The 19,407-nt window shown below is 35.2% G+C and overlaps 1 protein-coding gene across 2 annotated transcripts in view; it reads right to left on the bottom strand.

Moving 5' to 3' along the window:
* The window catches only part of VPS13B (vacuolar protein sorting 13 homolog B), a 593,664-nt gene that overhangs the window by 557,031 nt on the left and 17,226 nt on the right, over positions 1–19,407 (bottom strand). For both annotated transcript variants that reach the window (XM_008148507.3, XM_054708717.1), the window contains exons 4-6: positions 16,961–17,081; positions 10,293–10,460; positions 5,328–5,509 (exon numbers count right to left, since the gene is read on the bottom strand). In XM_008148507.3, the coding sequence (XP_008146729.2) occupies positions 5,328–5,509; positions 10,293–10,460; positions 16,961–17,081 (471 nt within the window). The remainder of the gene's footprint in view (positions 1–5,327; positions 5,510–10,292; positions 10,461–16,960; positions 17,082–19,407) is intronic.

Here is a 19,407-nt window from a genome sequence, read left to right as displayed (position 1 = left end):
AACATTTAACTATGGAGGTATGAACATAATAAAATTTTGATAGCCAAATATGAAAAACCAAGGGAAATATATGTTTGGGGAAATTTTTCAAATAAATTTTAAATAATAGATTTAAACATGATAAAATTTATAACATGAATCAATTATAAGAAAGTAATAAGTTTCATTACTAGGAAATAGAATATATAGAAGTCAATCAAAGTTCTCCTCATAGAAAGAGACATCAATGGAATCTAAACACAGCCTCAGTATAATGGTTTCCTGCTGTTATATAAACATGGAATAGAACCAATTAAGCCATAAAGTCAAGTCTCTCGGAAGGTTTATTTTGACTCACTGGTATTTGAATGTCTATGAAACATGAAAAAGAAGTAATGGTAATCATTATAATTTTAGAACTAAAGACAAAAAATTTGTACTTGAAGGTGAAGAAAGCTGTATTGGGGGAGGGGTATAAATGCCATATTCAACTAAGAATACAGATTTCTTAAAACTGACCTTAAAAATCATACACTAAACAGACCATGAAGAGGTAAGAAAATGGTGAGGAGGAGGAAAAGGAGAGGAGAAGTCTGCAGGACAGACCTGTCAACCTCTTCTTCATTTGAGATTTCTCTTCCACATCCTTTTTTTGTTTAAATGTTTTAAAAAATAAAATTTTTACTTTAAAATAGTTGCAATCTTCTAAAAACATTGAAAGGTCATACAGAGAGATCCCAGATATTCCTCATCCGGTTCCCTATTGTTAACATTCTGTCACCATGTGGTACTTTTGTCACAACTACGAAACAAACATTGGTATATTACTGTCTGCTACTACATGCTTCATTCCGATTTCATTAGTTTTTCCACGTATGTCTGATCTCTCTTCCAGGATTCTACCCAGGAAGCCACCTTGTGTTTAGCTGTCATGTTTCTTTAGTTTCCTCTGGTCTGTAACAGGTTATCAGACTTTTCTAGTTTGTCAATGACCTTGATTGTTTAGAGCAGGCGTCCTCAAACTACGGCCCGCGGGCCACATGCGGGTGTTTTTGCCGTTTTGGTTTTTTACTTCAAAATAAGATATGTGCAGTGTGCACAGGAATCTGATAGTAGTTTTTTTTTAAACTATAGTCCGGCCCTCCAACGGTCTGAGGGACAGTGAACTGGCCCCCTGTTTGAAAAGTTTGAGGACCCCTGGTTTAGAGGTATACTGGTCAGGTATTTTGTTGAATGTCCCTCAGTGAAATCTCACTCCCTCAATTTGGGTCTACCTAATAATTTTAATTTTCAAACAAGTTATATTGATTTTAGAGAAAGGAGAGAGGTGCACACACACACACACCGAGAGAGAGAGAGAGAGAGAGAGAGAGAGAGAGAGAGAGAGAGAGAGAGAGAGAGAGAGAAAGAGAGAGAGAGAGAGAGAGAGAGAGAGAGAGAGAGAGAGAGAGAGAGAGATGTGAGAGGGGAAACATCAATCGGCTGCCTTCCGCACTTAACTCTGATCAAGGATCAAACCCAAAACCTGGGTATGTGCCCTTACCAGGAATCAAACACACAACCTTTTGGTGTACAGGAAAATTATATAATTTACTAGAGGTCCAGTGCACAAAATTCATGCACTCGTAGGGGGGAGGTCCCTCAGCCCGAGCCCTCTCGCAGTCCGAGGGCCCTCAGAGGATGTCTGACTGCCCCGGAGGCGAGAGAGGCTCCCGCCACTGCCACTGTGCTCACCAGAGGTGAGCCCAGCTTCTGGCTGAGCAGTGCTCCCCCTTGTGGGAGCACACTGACCACCAGGTGGCAGCTTCTGCAGTGAGCGTCTTCCCCCTGGTGGTCAATGCACATCATAGCAACCGGTCGTTCCGCCGTTTGGTCCATTTGCATATTAGCCTTTTATTATATAGGAAGTGACCACCCCACCCCCAATAATTCAAGTAGCCACCTGGCACCATACAGAGTTATTACAATAGCATTGACTATACCAATAGCATTGACTATATCCCTATGCTAAACTTTCCCTGTGACTATTTTTGCAACTACTTCTAAATCCCTTCATCTAGTATCCCCCAAACCCCCTGGCAACCATCACCTGTTCTCTTCACCTATGAGTCATTTTCTATTTTGTTTGTTCATTTACTTTGTTCTTTAGATTCCACATTGAGTGAAATCATATGGTATTTGTCTTTTTCTGACTTATTTCACTTAGCATAATACCCTCCATGTTATCACAAATGATAGTAAGATTTCATTCTTTTTTATGGCCAAGTAATATTCCATTGTACTAGTATACATGCACCACTGTTTTTTTATCCATTCATCTACTGATGGAAAACTTGGTTGCTTCCATAGCTTGGCTATTGTAAATAACTCTGCAATGAACATAGGGGTGCATATATAATTTTGAATTAGTGTTTTGGGTTTCTTCAGAAAAATACCCAGAAGTGGAATTGCTAGGTCATAGGCAATTTCATTTTTAATTTTCACCACATCATTTTAAATACTGTATGGCACCAATAATAAACCATCTTAGCAAAATCAATGACAAAAAAATCAACCTTTTAGATAGATAGATAGATATAGACAGACAGATATATAGATATAGGGTGGAACAAAAGTAGGTTTATAGTTGTTCATATGGAATATACAATAATTAATAATAATATAAGAATTAACTATTTCATGTACTCACAACTGTAAACCTAAGTTTGCCCCACCCTACATATTTAAAATATGTATCTTTAAATATATATTTTATATATTTTAATATGATATATATCCTAAAATCAGTAAGATTAATCACCAGTAGAAAAATAGAAAAAAAATCTAAATGGATTTTTCAAAGAACAAATTATAAGTGAACATATTCTCAATAAATGTAACTTAACTAATAATCAAATAAATGTTAATTAAAATATACATATTTTTTGCTCAACAAATTGGAAAGTTTTAAAACATGATCATACGTAAAGATCACAAGTGTGTAATATAAGCTCTCACTTACATGTTCATGAGCATTTACACTGGGTAAACCTTTCTGGAAACAATTTTGTAATATAGATCACAGGTCTTAAAAAGTTTAAGTCCCTCAATATGATATTTGCAATTATAGAAATCATTCCTAAGAAATTAATCAGATATGTGTTCAAAGCTTTATGTGCAGACTTTTATTCCTCTGAAAAATGAAAAAAATGTAAATTTTCAAAAATGGGGGAAATGTTAAATTAATTATGTACCCTTATAAAATATCTCTCTCAAAAGATAGAAAAATCATAAAAAGCTTACCCAAAATATAAATAAATAAACTCAAAAAACACTTAAACAAACAAACATGAGAGAGTTTCACAAATAATTAGGGCATTTGGAACATTTTGGGAAATCCTTCTTTGAGGTGATCAATGAGGTTCAACCAAGTCCATATTTCTTAGGACTAGAAGTTGGAGGACTGACGGGTCTAATTCAAAATGGTAAATCTTACATCACAATACATAGTCTTAATAAAAAGAACTCAAACTTTTATTTCAGTTGAGCATAATATGTTATCTTATATTTAGTGATTACCAAAGTCAAAAAACAGCTATCAACAAGCTTATTTATATTAAGGAGTGTTGTATAATAAAATGCCAATTTTGAGAACACAAACTTACTTAAATTCCAACACTAAGTTTTCTTCAAGTTCATTTATTTTACTTTCCTCTAATTTAGCTACATCCTAGAACATACAGCTAATTTTGTACTAATGATCAATAAGATAATTTTACATAGGAAGGCTTCCATGTATCCATTACTTGTTTGCAAAATATATCTTGGATCCACCTTAACATTCTCCAACTTTACTAGCAGGTTCAAGACTAAAGATGGAAAGTAAGCCCATTATCCTGAGACAGAAGTAGCAATACTATTGAATTAATATTCTTCCATGGTTATCTTTGCCAAAGAAGCTAATTCAAAAATAGAAGGGAAAAGTAACAGAATTTAATCAAACCACTATACACAGTGGGGAGGCGGAGGAGGGGAGATGGGGGACAGGGAGAAAAACACTCATGACTGAGCACTACCAAAGAAAATCAGGTGGATTTCATGTATAAATTTAAGTATCAGAGAGCTACATAAAATCAAAAGTTTTATATGTTTTTTTAATGTAAAAACAATACTTTATGCAGCCACACCCGAACAAGCACAGCAGTCAATACCAGTGTTCAGACTTAGGGCTCACTTTTCCATTACAAAATTTTAGTATTCAGAGGCATGTAATCCTATATAATAAAGAGCTAATATGCTAATGGTCATGATGCCCTCACGCCATAACAAGTGTTCAGCAGGAGGCTGTGTGCGGGGCAGAGCCGCCACGTTGCTCCGGAGATGGAAGTGGGGAGACGTCCAGAGGAGGCGGGACCAGCCAGAGGTGACTTGCAGGGCCAAGGGCGGGGCTTGAAGCGGCAAGAGAAGGCCAGAGGGGTTGGGGGCGGGGCCAGGTGCACTCGAGCTCTGGGTGGAGAGGTTAAGGGTAATCAAGGCGAGGCGGCAGGCGGGTGGGGGAGGCTGCACAATTTCACACACCAGGTCACTAATTCATTAATAAAAACTCATTTCGCATTAAAACTTCGTTATCAATATCACAAGTCACTTTGGGAATATTTTTCTAAGATACATAAATACATGGAGGTTTAGAAAACAGTTATGTAATCAAAGAACAAAAGATTTACACTTGAGACTATACACATTGATAATCATACCAATTCCTTGGAGAACAACAAATTTTCACATGTATCAAAAGACTTTACCTGAAAAATTCCCATACTCTGAGATTTTAATTATATTTTGAAACCAGAGGTCAAAAACTAATATTTTCTGAACCAATTAGATATCAGGTTAGCAAATCAAGCCTTATAAATTTATGGAAGAAAAAGAAGAGACAATAACTACAGTCACCCGGCCATGCTAAACAAATTATAACAATTTAAATATAGATTGATAATCAGTCCACTGTGGGCATAAAAATACTTTTTTATATGATCTCCTCGAACTACTTGAAGAAAAAAACACTAATAAGCAGCTGGACAAAGTAAAAGGAAACTAAAGTCACACACACACAAAAAAAAAAAAATAGGTCCCCAAGTATCTCTCCTAGAACACATAATGCAAAATGTTATAAATATAATATAGTATATAATATAAAATAGAACTTACAAATGTAACTAAAACTTTTGTATAAAAATAAATGGTGTTAAAATAAATGGCATATACATTTATGAGGTTAATTTCTTGTTTTTTAATAATAATTAGCATGCACAGGAGCCAATGAAGAAACTAGAGACATGCAAATCAATACCAGAAAAAGAAACACCTACTTTAATAACAGACGGCATCTTGGAATTTAGGTTATCATAAGTAAAATGCAGTCGAGTTCTGAAGGAACATTTATATAACAAAGGATCCTGGTAAAACTCTATTTTGCCACTAGCATTCCGTTTATCAAGACAAACTGTACAGTCTGAAAAGTTGATAACTTTTCTCAGCACCAGATCAGTGGCTAAAAAGAAAAGAAAAACATTTTAAGTAAAATAAAAAATGGTTAACAGAAAAAAGGCAACTATTATTTATTAGTACAAGTAGTAATGCAAATAAGATTAATAGAGCATTAAATATATGATACGAGAACCTATGTAAAGAACATCTCATTTATTATATCACTTAAATCTTCCAACAACTTTATAAAATAGGCACAAAAATCCTCCTTTTCTGTATAAAAAATAGAGACCACCAAAGAAATGAAGTAGCTTATCCCCAATTTGCTTGACACCTAACCTAAAAATGTAAGACAAAAGTGGAAAATTTCATTATATTTTGCTATCTGCAATGAGATATTAAATTTTATACACACACACACACACACACAGGTGTGTGTGTGTGTGTGTGTGTGTGTGTGTGTATAGAGCTGTGGTCCTAACGCTATAATGACCAAAGACAGGCACGGGTGGGTGGGGCTGTGAGCGCGGCAAGGTGCACATGGATGAGCAGGGCTGCAAGCACAGCGAGGCCACGTGGGTGGGTGGGGCCACATGATTTCGTGCGCTAGGCTTCTAATCTATAATAATAGAAGCGTAATATCCTAATTACACCAGATGACCTTCCGGACGAAGCCAGGGCTGCAAGGGGAAGCCTGGGTCCCAGGTGCTAGAGGGAAGCCAGTGCCAGCAGCCGGGGGAAAAAGGCCTACTCTTGCACAAATTTCGTGCATCAGGCCTCTAGGAATAAAATAAAATTCCTGAGAAACCATTTAGTAGTAGTCACTCATTTAATATTTATTTTACACTAAAAAACTTGAAGCTATGATCTAAACCTGCACTCTCCAATATGGTAGCAACCACTGATACATGGCTATTTATAAAATTATATGTGAATTAATTATAATTACATGAAAATAAAATTTCAGGTCCTTGGTTGCACTAGTCACATTTCAAGTGCTCAACAGAAACATGTTGCTACTGGGTGGGTACAAGACTGGATCATAAAGATATAAAATATATCCATCATAAAAATTATGAACTAGAACTGCTCTAGATAATAACTAATGAAGAAATTACCAATAACAGTGCCAAGGTTTTATTTAAGGCAATAAAAATGAAACAATTTCTGGTAAAATACCAAACTAGAAAATGAAACCTTTAGCAAATCGGTGGTTTTATTCCTAATAAGCAATTCCTAGGTAAATATCTGGCCCAAGTCTACTTGGTCAATGATTTTAAGTTAGTTACTCCATGCTATGGCCATGGAAATGTTCAAAACAATAAAATATGCTGTAATTTAAAATATGTATGCTTTAGCCCATTATTTGGTAACAATACTTTTGAGTATATCCTGGCAACTTCTAAGTAATTCAACCTTTAATTTCCTTATCTTTTTTTGAATTTAATTCTTTAAGAAAGAAAAACTAAAGAGTATGCACATGTGTGGAAACAGTAAAGTTTTATTAGCAAATAAATATAAAACTTGTCTTTTAAAAAAATACACAAATTCACCATATTATCTCATTTTACATAGTATATTATTAAATTACTTAGTTACTGATATTATATACAGAAACCAAAGACTTGGTTGGGCATTTGTATACACTCTTTATGCTTCACAACAGAGCTGTGAGATCAGGATTATTCTTGATTTTTAAAATGTGAAAACTAAAGCTTGGAGAACACACAAAAATGAAACTGTACTCCAATTTTGTTCATTGTTAGTTGTGTGCCTTAACTAGGCAAGTCCAATAATCTTGGGACTTAATTTCACTTTCCTATCCTTTATCTAGGACTTAAAATGAGCAAATGAATATATGACTAAATGAATAAGAAAGTGTTACAATAGACAGTCAGGGAGTCTTCCCCAATGGCCAACATGGCACAGGGGTAGGTTCTTACACTGGGTGTGCCAAAAGCTAAAAGGATGAATGGACAGAGCCTGAGCAGTTAAAAGCTAGAAAGAGGGCATGCACATCAAAAGCTAGAAAGACGACGGAACAGAACCAAGAGTGCCCAAAGTTAAAACGATGAATTCACAGGGCCCAGCACGCCAAAAGTTAGCAAAATAATTGAACAGAAAAAAAAAAGCCCTCCCCTCCCTATCCCTATAAGAGATGGTCTTTGAAGCAGGAGTCCACCATTCTGCCAGGTCCCAGCACCCAAATAAACCTCTTCCCTTGTGGTAGGCAGCCAAACCTGCGTTTCAGTTACAAAAGGGTATCATTACTTTATGGAGTTGTTATGAGAATGAGAGAAAATAAATGGAAATAATAATAGCAGCTCCCTTTCTGAGCAATTACGTACAGGATACTTTTATAAGTTCTTTCAGTACATTAATGTATTTAATAAAATAATTCTATAAAGCAGCTCCTTTTTATCCTCATTTTACAAATGACAAAATTGAAAAATAGAAGTAAACTAAATCACCCAAGGTCATACATCTAGCACCAAGTGGGAGAGCCAGGATTCAAATGCAGGCAGACTAACTTTAGTGCCAGCACTGTCGTTTTTTTATTTTTTGTAAATTTTCTTTTTTCTAATGTGGAGTCATTTTCACAGCTTTATTAAAGCGTAACTCCTATTGAAATATACTGCTGATACATACAGTGTACAATTTCATAGTTTTGGGGTTTTGGTACTTTTTAATTGAATTTATTGGTGTGACATTGGCTCACAAAACCAATCAGATTTCAAGTGTACAACTCAACAAAACATCTTCTGCACAGAGCATCGTATGTCCATGGCCCTGAACAAAGCCTCTTTCCATCCTGATTTTCTCCCCTTTTGCTCACCTCCAGCTACCCCTACACCCCTTTCCCTCTGGCTATCACCACACTGTTGTCTGTCCCTAAGTATTATGTATGTATGTTCTTTTTGCTTAATCCCTTCGCCTTCTTTCATCCAGTCCCCCAGAGTCCCTCCCCTATGACAGCTGTTAGTCTGTTCTCTGTATCTACGAGCCTGTTTCTATTTTGTTCATCAGTTTACTTTGTTCATTCAATTCCACATATAAGTAAAATCATATGGTATTTGTCTTTCTCTGACTGGCTTATTTCACTTAGCATAATTTCCAGGTCCTTCCATGCTGTCACAAAAGGCAAGATTTCCTTTTTGTTATGGCCAAATAGTATTCCATTGTGTAAATGGATCACAGCTTTTTTATCCACTCATCTACTAATGGGCACTTAAGCTGTTTCCAGATCTTAGCTATTGTAAATAACACTGCAATGCACATAAGAGTGCATTTTTTAAAAATATTTTTATTGAATTCAAAGAGGAAGGGAGGAGACAGACAGAAACATCAATGAGAGAGGCACATGAATCAGCTGCCTGTTGCAACCCTCTACTGGGGATCTAGCCTGCAACCTGGGCATGTGCCCTCACTGGTAATCAAACCCGAGACCTCTTGGTCTATGGGATGATGCTCAATCCACTGAGCTACACCAGCAGGGCAAGAGTGCATATATTTTTTCAAATTAGTGTTTCGAGATTCTTGGGATATATTCCCAGAAGTGGGATTACTGGGTCAAAATTTTTAATTTTATTTAAAAATCTTTAACTTTTTGAGAAAACACCATACTGTTTTCCACAGTGGCTGCACCCGTCTTCATTCCCATCAACCGTGCACAAGGGTTCCCTTTTCTTACATCCTTGCCAGAACTTGCTTGTTAATTTATGGATGATAGCAATTCTGACAGGTGTGAGGTGATACCTCATTGTTGGTTAACTGCTTTTCAGATGTATCATTGGCAAATATGTTCTCCCATTCATTCAGTGGGATCCCTTCACATTTTGTAGATGGTTTATTTTATTCTGCACGAAGTTTTTTAGATTGATGTCCCATTTGTCTATTGGTTCCTTTGTTTGCCTTGCCCAAGGAACTGTATCTGCAAAAATATTGCTAAGAGACATGTCTGACATTTTACTATGTTTTCTTCTAGTATGTTTATGGTTTTGCAACTTACATGTAAACCTTTAATCCATTTTGAGTTTATTCTTATTAGTGCCAGGATATTTAGCAAAAACATATCATGGCAAGTCACAGATAAAAGGAGCTCACAATATTCTCCTTAAAATATTTTCCAAAATATACATTTCTTACTCTAACAGAACATATATCATATATCAACAAATGTTATTTGATTAACATCTCTCCTGATAAAACTAATAAGCAGTGTCTATTTTCTTCACAACTATAGTTTTGATCTTAATACAGTGAGTGCCTAGCATATAGAATATAATAAAATAGTAATAAATAAATGGTAGTGATTAAGACTGTATTATTACTTAGATATTTTAAGATAAGCAGGAGAGTGAAGTATGTTAATAGTTTAAGGAGGTTTCAGGAATACCCAAAAATCCCATATGTACTCTAGAATATAGAAACCTAAAACATAAATCATTCAGATATATTGTTTGCCATTACCAAGTAATATGAAAGCAACATACTCTCTTTCCTCCGTCAAAAACATTAAAAATTTTAACTTAATATTATTCAGTTTTCATTGCTATAATCCACAGCATTGTAAAATATTATACATCACCTTTGAAATAAGCATGTTATAGCTAAGAAAAAATAAAAATTAAAAATATTTTCTTAAGGTCTGGGATTTCTTAAGCTAAGGCTCTATTAACCTCCTCTAATTGCATGTTAGATTTTATATATGTACATTTTCCCAATTTGAAGGCATAAAGTTTTCCTTAGATTTATCTAAGAGCCAGTTGGCCCAAGAAAGGTTTAGAATCTAAGAAAATGGTTTCAATAATGGAGAATCTATAGTATTCTTGATAGTATTTACTCACCAGAAATATCCATGAATGCACGATCCCATAATTCACCTACTGTATAGCATTCTGCAGAAGTTATGTTGACTGAAAGAACAATATCATCTTCAACATATTTCAGTATGAGATTATTTATAACAATGTTTACATTATTTACAACTCGTCTAATCAGACTCTGTACATAACCTATAATACAGGAAAAAAAGAATGCAATTAGCCACAATAAGTCAATAAATAATTATTTCTTAAATACTGAGCATAATGTACATAAAAGGTGGGTAAGCTTAGCATATTTTGCAAAGAAGAAACTAACATTTAGATAGGTACACAGGTTTATCAAAGTAACACGCTAATAAACAGAAGATACAGCCAAACAAACACTATTACAGAGAAGTTCTATATAATAAAGTATTCATATAGTAAGAGAAACCACATTTACCAGAAACCTTTTAATAACATAACACTACATCCCATTAGGTGATTATCCTATACTACAGTACTTTAGTTTCTGCCTACTTTATCAAACATTTTCCCAAATGAAACTGTGTCACTAGTGTCACTATATGCTGATTACACAATATCTATACTAATAAAAGGGTAATATGCTAATTAGACCGGGAGACCTTCCGGGAGACCGGCCGGGAGGGCATTTGGGGGCGATCAGGTCAGCGGGGGAGGGAGGGAGCAGTTGGGGGCGAGCAGGCCGGCAGACAGAGTGGTTAGGGGCGATCGGGCTGCCAGGCAGGTGAGCGATTAGGAGCTAGCGGTCCCAGATTGCGAGAGGGTGCAGGCCAGGCTGAGGGACACGTGCACCAGGCCACTAGTATTAAAAGAACAGCTTTAAGCCCTAGCTGGTTTGGCTCAGTGGATAGAGCGTCAGCCTGCAAACTGAAGGACCCTGGGTTCAATTCCGGTCAAGGGCATATGCCCAGGTTGTGGGGACGAGTCCCAGTGTGGGGTGTGCAGGAGGCAGCCGATCAATGATTCTTTCTCATCATTGATGTTTCTATCTCTCTCTCCCTCTCACTTCCTCTCTGAAATCAATAAAAATATATATTTAAGAAAATAGCTTTAAGCTTCTTCTTTAACCTGCTATGATCTTCTATTCCTACTTTAAATAGGCAGAAGAATATTAAAAAGTTAGGCCTGGAGGAAGGAAAATAGGAGAAACATAACTATCACAATTGATTTAACTACTGCCACTTACTAATATATAATACTGAAACAGGGTAGGGGAGAGAATATGAATGAGAAAGAAAATGTAGACAGAATTAAAGAAGAAAAAGAATACAACAAAGAAGATAGGAAAAAGAAAGGAAACAGAATGGATACAAATATAATGAAAACAGAGAAATAAGAGAGTCAGAAATAATTGTTTTTATAAAAAACTCAAAATAATAAAAGTGTAACTAGTGAACATTCTTTTTCTCCAGAGCTTGCCTAGAATGTCCAAATTTTCTCTTTTAATTTCATGCTACTGTGGGATACTCCATAATCTCAGAAGTTTCTCTCGAAGTTTCTCAAACAATAAAAGTGAACATAGATATATTATTGAGGAATTTAATTGAAAATATAAATTAAACATAATGAAAACTAATTAAAATATTAGCTATCTCATGAAAGAACTGTTTGTATTCTTTAAACCAGAACTTTAATGGACAAAAAAGAATCAACTTATTTCAGCAACTGATATTGTTATCACCTTCTGGGAGAAAGCTTATTAAATCTATTCAACCATAAGATGTTTGCAAAAACCAACTCCCTCATTCCTTCCTAAAAAAAAAGGGAAAGAATTGTAAGACCATTAAGTCCAAGTTTTTCTAGACATAGAAACTATTAGCAGCTTTCAGAGTGCCAATTAACATATGCTATAAAACTAACATATAAAATATCAATAAATTTAAGGTAGCAAATACTGTTTTATGAGAGTAGATACTAAAATAATGCTTAAAAAATTAAGCTTCCAAAATAAATTTTAAATATCAAAATTTTTAACCTTAGAATATACAGGGATAGGCAAAAATAGATTTATAAGTAGATTTACAATTATAATAGAATAATTAATAAATAATAATTTAAGAATAAACTCTTTCATGTACTCACAACTGTAAACCTACCCTTACACACCTTTGTATATTCCCCCATGCTATTACTACACAACATAGATGTTAAAAGTAAAGATAAATATCCTGTTACTAAGAAGCAGAGAATATTGGTTTTCCAATTTCTGAAAAACCTGTCATCAGTAGGGAATTCATAAAAACTGCTTAAGGGCGTACTATCTTTAAAACAAAAAAAATTAACTCTAAAACAACTGGAGAAAATGTATAATGCAAAGTAATAGAAACATACTACTATAAATTTATTTTTTAATTTATTTTTATTGTTGGAAGTATTACAAATGTCCCATTTTTCCCCCATTGACCCCCTCCTCCTTACTCCTCCTACTTCCCCAGGCCTTCACAGAACTATTGCCTGAGTCCATGGGCTTTGCATATATGCATATAAATTCTTTGGTTAATCCCTTCCTACCGTTCCCTCTGAGAACCTTCAGTCTGTTGCATGCTTCCATCCATGTTTCTGGATCTATTTTGTCAGTTTGTTTTGTTCATTAGATTCCACAAAAAGTGAGATCATGGGATATTTGTCTTTCTCTGAAAGGCTTATTTCACTTAACATAATACTCTCCAGGTCCCCCCATGTTTTCTCAAAGGGTAAGAGATCCTTCTTTTTCATGGCTGCATAGTATTCCATTGTGTAAATGTTATCAAGTTTTTTATGCACTCATCTACTTATGGGCATTTGGGCTGTTTCCAAATCTTAGCTATCTACACTAATAAAAGAGTAAGATGCAAATAGACCGTACCTTTGCAATGCCTACCAGCTAATCAGGAGTGAGTATGCAAATTAACCCAACAAAAAATGGCAGGTTAATTTGCATACTCAGGTGACGACACAGGCGTTCCACACCGCCCAGCCGCTCCAGGCCTCTGGGTAGCATGGGAAGGTAGAAAGGCGGCTCCGGGCCAGAGCGAAAAGGCAGCTCCGGCCGGAGCAAAGGTGGTGCCAGCAGCCAGGGGAAGGAAGGCCGATTCTTGCACGAATCTTCGTGCATTTGGGCCTCTAGTTGTAAATAACGCTGCTATGAACATAGGGGTGCATATATTCTTTCTGGTTTGTGTTTCAATGATAGAACACTCCCTGCAGGTGGATTTTTCATCTATTTTTTAAATATTTTTCCTCAGTTTCTCGTAATACTGATAAAGTTGAGATGAATAGGGCAATTCACCAAAATAAAAGAACCCAGTATCTAAAAAGAACTACATCTACATAAGATTATTTAAGTTTCCTTATTAAAAATGCAAGGACAAAGTAACAGTGACTGTACAATGGAATAAATTATACACCATCTCTTTTATTTTTTAATATATTTTTATTGATTTCAGAAAGGAAGGGAAAGGGAGAGAGAGATAGAAACATCAATGATGAGAGAGAATCATTGATTGGCTGCCTCCTGCAAGCCCCCAGGTGGGGATCAAGCCCGCAAACTGGTCATGTGCCCTTGACCGGAATCGAACCTGGGACCCTTCAATCCACAAGCTGACGCTCTATCCGCTGAGCCAAACCAGCTAGGGCTATACCATCTCTTTAATAGCTCAAATAACTTAGTCCTAAGGAAGCTACAGTAATCCAAGTACCTATCTTAGAAGTAGTATCACTTTACAGAGATATAAAGTATAGAGAATACTGAGGAAAGATGCATAAATGAATAAATAAATGATATAACCTTAAAATTTGTCTCTAAATACTAACTGTCAGCCTATCTTACAGGATATGCTAAGTTCAAAACTCAAAACTGTTATTATTAGTAATAACTCAAGGTCTTGGCTTATATATTATTAACTGAAAGAAAATTGTCTGCTTCAAACCAGTCAGATTCAAACTCTTCTGACCCCTCTCACATAAGAAATATTACATCATTACCCAGCACAAGCGCACACATATGCAAACATTTCTTGAAATATTACTGCCCTGTACTGCATGATGTATGCTACCAGGTTTTCTATTCTATGCCACATATTTTTTAATTCACACCATGACCCACTAAATGTTTTCATAATACACTAATTGGTCAGGAATCATAATCTGAAAAAGACTGTTCTAGATATCAAGAATAGAGCTTACAAAGAAAAGATTATATATTGACTCATAGTCTTTTCCGATTAGAAAGTCACTCAACCTTCAGGGGTGTAAAACAACTATTGGCAACACCAAAACTTTTTTCAATAAGCATCTCTGGATTAATGCAAATGTTCAAACTCTAAAATAGTAAACACAGATACTGAAAAAAATAACTTTGCTCTAGAAAATTCTGAGAGCAAGAATTCACCTCTACTATGAAAGAAAATTAGTTCCTGGGCAGGATAAGGTTACCAGAAATGAGTCCTCAAATCACCATATGACTTAACCTTGAAATAAAATGATTTACCATTATCCAACTGGATTCTCAAATTATCCCTTCTTTTTCCCCTTTGGCAAGATTAAGTTTAGCTGCTTTGCCTCCCAGTAATTGCCCAAGAAGTTCAGTTACTTCCTAAAGCAACTTCTTAACTGTGATTTATGTCAGCATAAAAGAGGATATGAGTCCTTCTATTAGGTAAGGCAGAAAAGCACATGTTAATCCAAAAGCTACCTCAAGTAGTTCAGGTAGAACACAGCTCTGCTTTATACCACTAAAATAGGATGTTTTATGTTACGTTTATGTTTTTATGTTTTATGCTCCTAAAATAGACCACTTCTCCCAATTCTGGATATCAGTATAAATTCTAATACAGGCTCTAAAAAGAATCATTAAAAATCTGGCACCTATTTTGAGTACATGCAAGTTAGCCCATAGAAGGTTGTTATCTGTGAAATTCACAATTGACAAAAGCATTAAATTTTTCTTAAACAAGTCATTTCTTAGAAGAAGAAAAATGTGCCTTGGTGGGTATTCTCAATGGGTAGAGCTATGGCCCTCGCAACAGAAGGTTGCAGGTTCAATTCCCAGTCAAGGGCACATACCTGGGTTGCAGGTTTGATACCCATCTCCAGTGGGGGGGGGGGGGGGGAGGATGGAAGGCCACCAATTGATGTGTCTATCTATCTATATCCATCTCTCTCTCTCTCTCTCTCTCCCCCTCCTTTCCACTCACTCTAAAAATCAATGGAAAAAATATTCTCAGGTGAGGATTAACAAAAGAAACGTAATGGGAATGGGAATGGGAATGGGAATGGGAATGGGAATGGGAAAGGGAAAGGGAAAGGGAAAGGGAAAGGGAAAGGGAAAGGGAAAGGGAAAGGGAAAGGGAAAGGGAAAGGGAAAGGGAAAGGGAAAGGGAAAGGGAAAGGGAAAGGGAAAGGGAAAGGGAAAGGGAAAGGGAAAGGGAAAGGGAAAGGGAATGGGAAAGGGAAAGGGAATGGGAAGGAAACAAAATGTAATGAGACTCAAATGTGAAACCTACAACTGATTATTCTTTGCCAGGATTATTCTTTGCATATTATAAAATGAGCTGGTAGAGTAAGTTTGGGGGTATATGTAATTAGAAATTTGGAAGGGTAAAAAGGTTACCCAATTAATAAATAAGAACAAGCTACAGTTTAATTTAATTTACAGGTTAATTTAAAACACCAGGAGTTTTTCCCAAGGAGTTAATTAGCAAGAAAAATTTTAGAAAGCTCCAAAACCACCACACTACTCTAAGCAGAATTAGAAATGCTCAGTAATAAAATATCTTCGGGCACCTTCTCCAACTATAGCAATTTATTCTAAAGCCAGAGAGATTACTGAGGCCTTTTAGATACAGAGTTCTGAAGAATATAGAGCATCAGTGTTAACATCACTATAATACTAGTTAAAAATGTTCAATTCAAATGTAACTTAGAACATACATTTGAAGGAGGAGGGCTATGAAATTGTGTACCTAATTCCAGCCTCTGAGGTAAAGCAAATGGCGCCAGAAGACTGTCAAAAATTAACTAGGTTAAAACAAGCAGAAAGCCTTCAAACCTTTGGCACAGAGAGCAAGTGTATACCAATGTCACCTACATCTCAGAAAATAGAAGTGACTGATAAATAAAATAAAAAAGAAGTAACTGATGAACAATTCCTAACTGTAAAAAGATAGCAATGCACTTTGGCCACAGAACTAACATGCAATGATCAGTGTGTTTTTCTTCATTAAATATTTATCAAGGAACTTTTACAAGTCACTACTGTCCCAGGCAAATAAAATTTTCAGAAAATAGAACAGATGGTCTCTCCCAATTAAAAACCTCTGTGTCTCTGCTAGTGAATTTTATTGTTTCTAGAAACTCAAAACAATCTAGTGTCTTTCCTCTGTTTATCAAGAAGCCAGGAGGACAAAAATACTATGTGTGGGAAATCAGAGGCAAGTTTTTTCAAGGAGAGGACATAAAAAAGAAACTTAAGAAACAACCTACTGCAAAAGAGATTCAAAATTTGAATGAAAGACATTCCTGAGGGCTCTGGACTCAACCTGTTCTAAATTCATGCAACAAATGCACATAAACATACAGTCTAAATATTTCATAGCACTAAAGAATACTGAAAGTGTGAATTCTACAGAGTTACAACAATAAATAATAGGTGAAATTTTGGCTTTATCAAGCCCATTAGAAGTTACCTGGTGGCAAATCAGGATCTGTGGGAGCAGCCTGCTGAATTCTTCGAGGTTTTACTGATGATTTTGTATTCTCAGTAGTACTAGGGTTGGTAGAATTAGAACCACAGCTTTCATGGTCATCCTATATTGATTTTAAAGAAAGCAGCAAATAAGACCTCCTTTAGAAAACAAAAATTCTTATTTGATACCATACTAAGAAAATGATACAATAATAAAATATTAATCTTTTACATGATAGTATGGCTTCAAATGTTAGCGATATATTAGCAGAAGAAAAAATGTGTTTGCAATTTCAATACAATCAAAAAGTAAAATATTTACTATCATAAACAAAAATAAAATTTCGCATGAAATTATATTCATTTTAAGTTAATACAAAGCAAACTTCACAATGTTTCATTCCATAAAACAACTTCACCATTCAATCTTTACAATGACATCTTCTGTTATTTTGGGGGATGTTATAGACTCTAAATACTAAAAGACTACTACTATGAATAAAACTTTGCTGTAATTACTTTTAGTTCAACTTACATCCTTAAAAATGTCTGCAGTCATATACTTCTGCACAACGTTAACATTAAAAGCACACTATTAATTTTTGAAACATATGGTTGTCTCAAAAGCCCAGAAGTAAAACATGTTCATTAAAGAGATGTGAAAAAATTCCAAGTGAACTGCCAAAACTAGCATAATTATAAAAATATTTAACACTGAAACCATCTGAAATCACATACTGTATATAGATTACAGTGATGTCATAATAAACATTCCAGCCAAAATGCACTAAAAACTACGGCAGTCTAATAAATCTGGCATGCACAAGATGACAAACATTTTAAAGCAAAAGAAAGAACAAGTCATTTTTATTTTTCAAAAATTATTAGTAGCAAAAAAATGGTAGAGAACATGGGCTAAATATGAGTTTTCAAATAGTTAAAAAAAAGACACAATGAATAAAGTTTCCCTACAAACTACATGCTTTTATTATTCAAAAGAAAAACAAACTAAGTAACTTTTCTAAACAAATTTATAATAAACCTGAAATTTCAGTGTACTTTAAAAATTAGCATAAATCATGGCACTCATAAAAATATATACTATGAAACAAACATTACCAAATGTGTAAACACTTCTTTCTCAACTATGGATAGAAAATCATGTATAATTAGAAAATAATTATACAGTATAATTAGAAAATAATACTTTTGATAACTTGAACTTGTTTTCATTTCAATTACATTTTATTTCAATTATAAGTCAGCTTCCATTCAATCCTGACCCAACTAAATTAAATAAAAAATAAAGCAAACAAGAATTACAATATTTACTATTAAAACAGAAATTATTGCCCTGGCCAGAGTGGTCCAGTGGCTAGAGCGTCAGCCTGCCACAAAAAGGTCTCAGATTCAATTCCTGGTCAAGGACAGGTTGGATCCCTGGCCTTGGTCAGGATATGTACAGGAGGCAACCAATTGATATCTCTCTCTCTCTCTCTATCTCTCTATCTATCTATCTATCTATCTTTATCTCCCCCTCCCTCCCTCCCTTCCACCCTACCTTCCACTATCTCTAAAAAAAATAAAAAATAAATCAATGAAAAAATACCCTGGCATGAGGATTAGCACCAAAAAAAAAAAAAAAAAAAAAAAAAAATATATCTAGAATTACTTCCATCATTAGTTTGAGTTCATCAGCTTTTAACCAGTATGCATCATGTTGGACTATTACACATTTTACTTCACTGAAAGGCTCTAATCCTAATAAAAGAATCTCTGTTCTCAAATACACTAGCTAAAATGTTTTGAGATAATATTTAACCCCAAACATATTACAATTACGGCTTTCTCTTTTTTGTTTTAAATATATTTTTATTGATTTCAGACAGGAAAAGAGAGGGAGAAAGAGATAAAAACATCAATAATGAGAGAGAATCATCCATCAGCTGCCTCCTGCATACCCCCTACTGGGGCTCGAGCCCACAACCTGGCCATGTGCCTGACCAGTAATAAAACCATGACTTCCTGGTTCATAAGTTGATGCTCAACCACTAAGCCCCACCAGCCGGGCACAATTATATCTTCCTTATTTAGGTGGCAATTTTTCCAAAATGTATGGTAAACATATTTCATAGCAAAAGAATGTTTTCTCTTGAGGATCACCTAGCTAGTTCTGAAAATACTATCCCTTTGCTCCTCATGAAACAAGCAACAATGTCATTTCCTTACAAAAGTTCCTAACACAAGAAAAATGTGTCCAACACTGTATGTACATAGATCCATTGCTTTCATACTGACAGGTCATGGAATCATGTAGCATACTTTTCACCTCAGCCCTCACAGGGCTAGTCAATTAAAACGTGAAAACCGTCAACTCCCAGATTCACAATGGTATGAAAAAGACTGAGGACAAAACTTAAAACAAGTGAATGAATCATTCCAAGTCCT

This window comes from Eptesicus fuscus, chromosome 19 (genome assembly GCF_027574615.1).
Source record: "Eptesicus fuscus isolate TK198812 chromosome 19, DD_ASM_mEF_20220401, whole genome shotgun sequence".
Taxonomy (NCBI): domain Eukaryota; kingdom Metazoa; phylum Chordata; class Mammalia; order Chiroptera; family Vespertilionidae; genus Eptesicus; species Eptesicus fuscus.
This window is presented reverse-complemented; position numbering and strand designations above follow the sequence as displayed.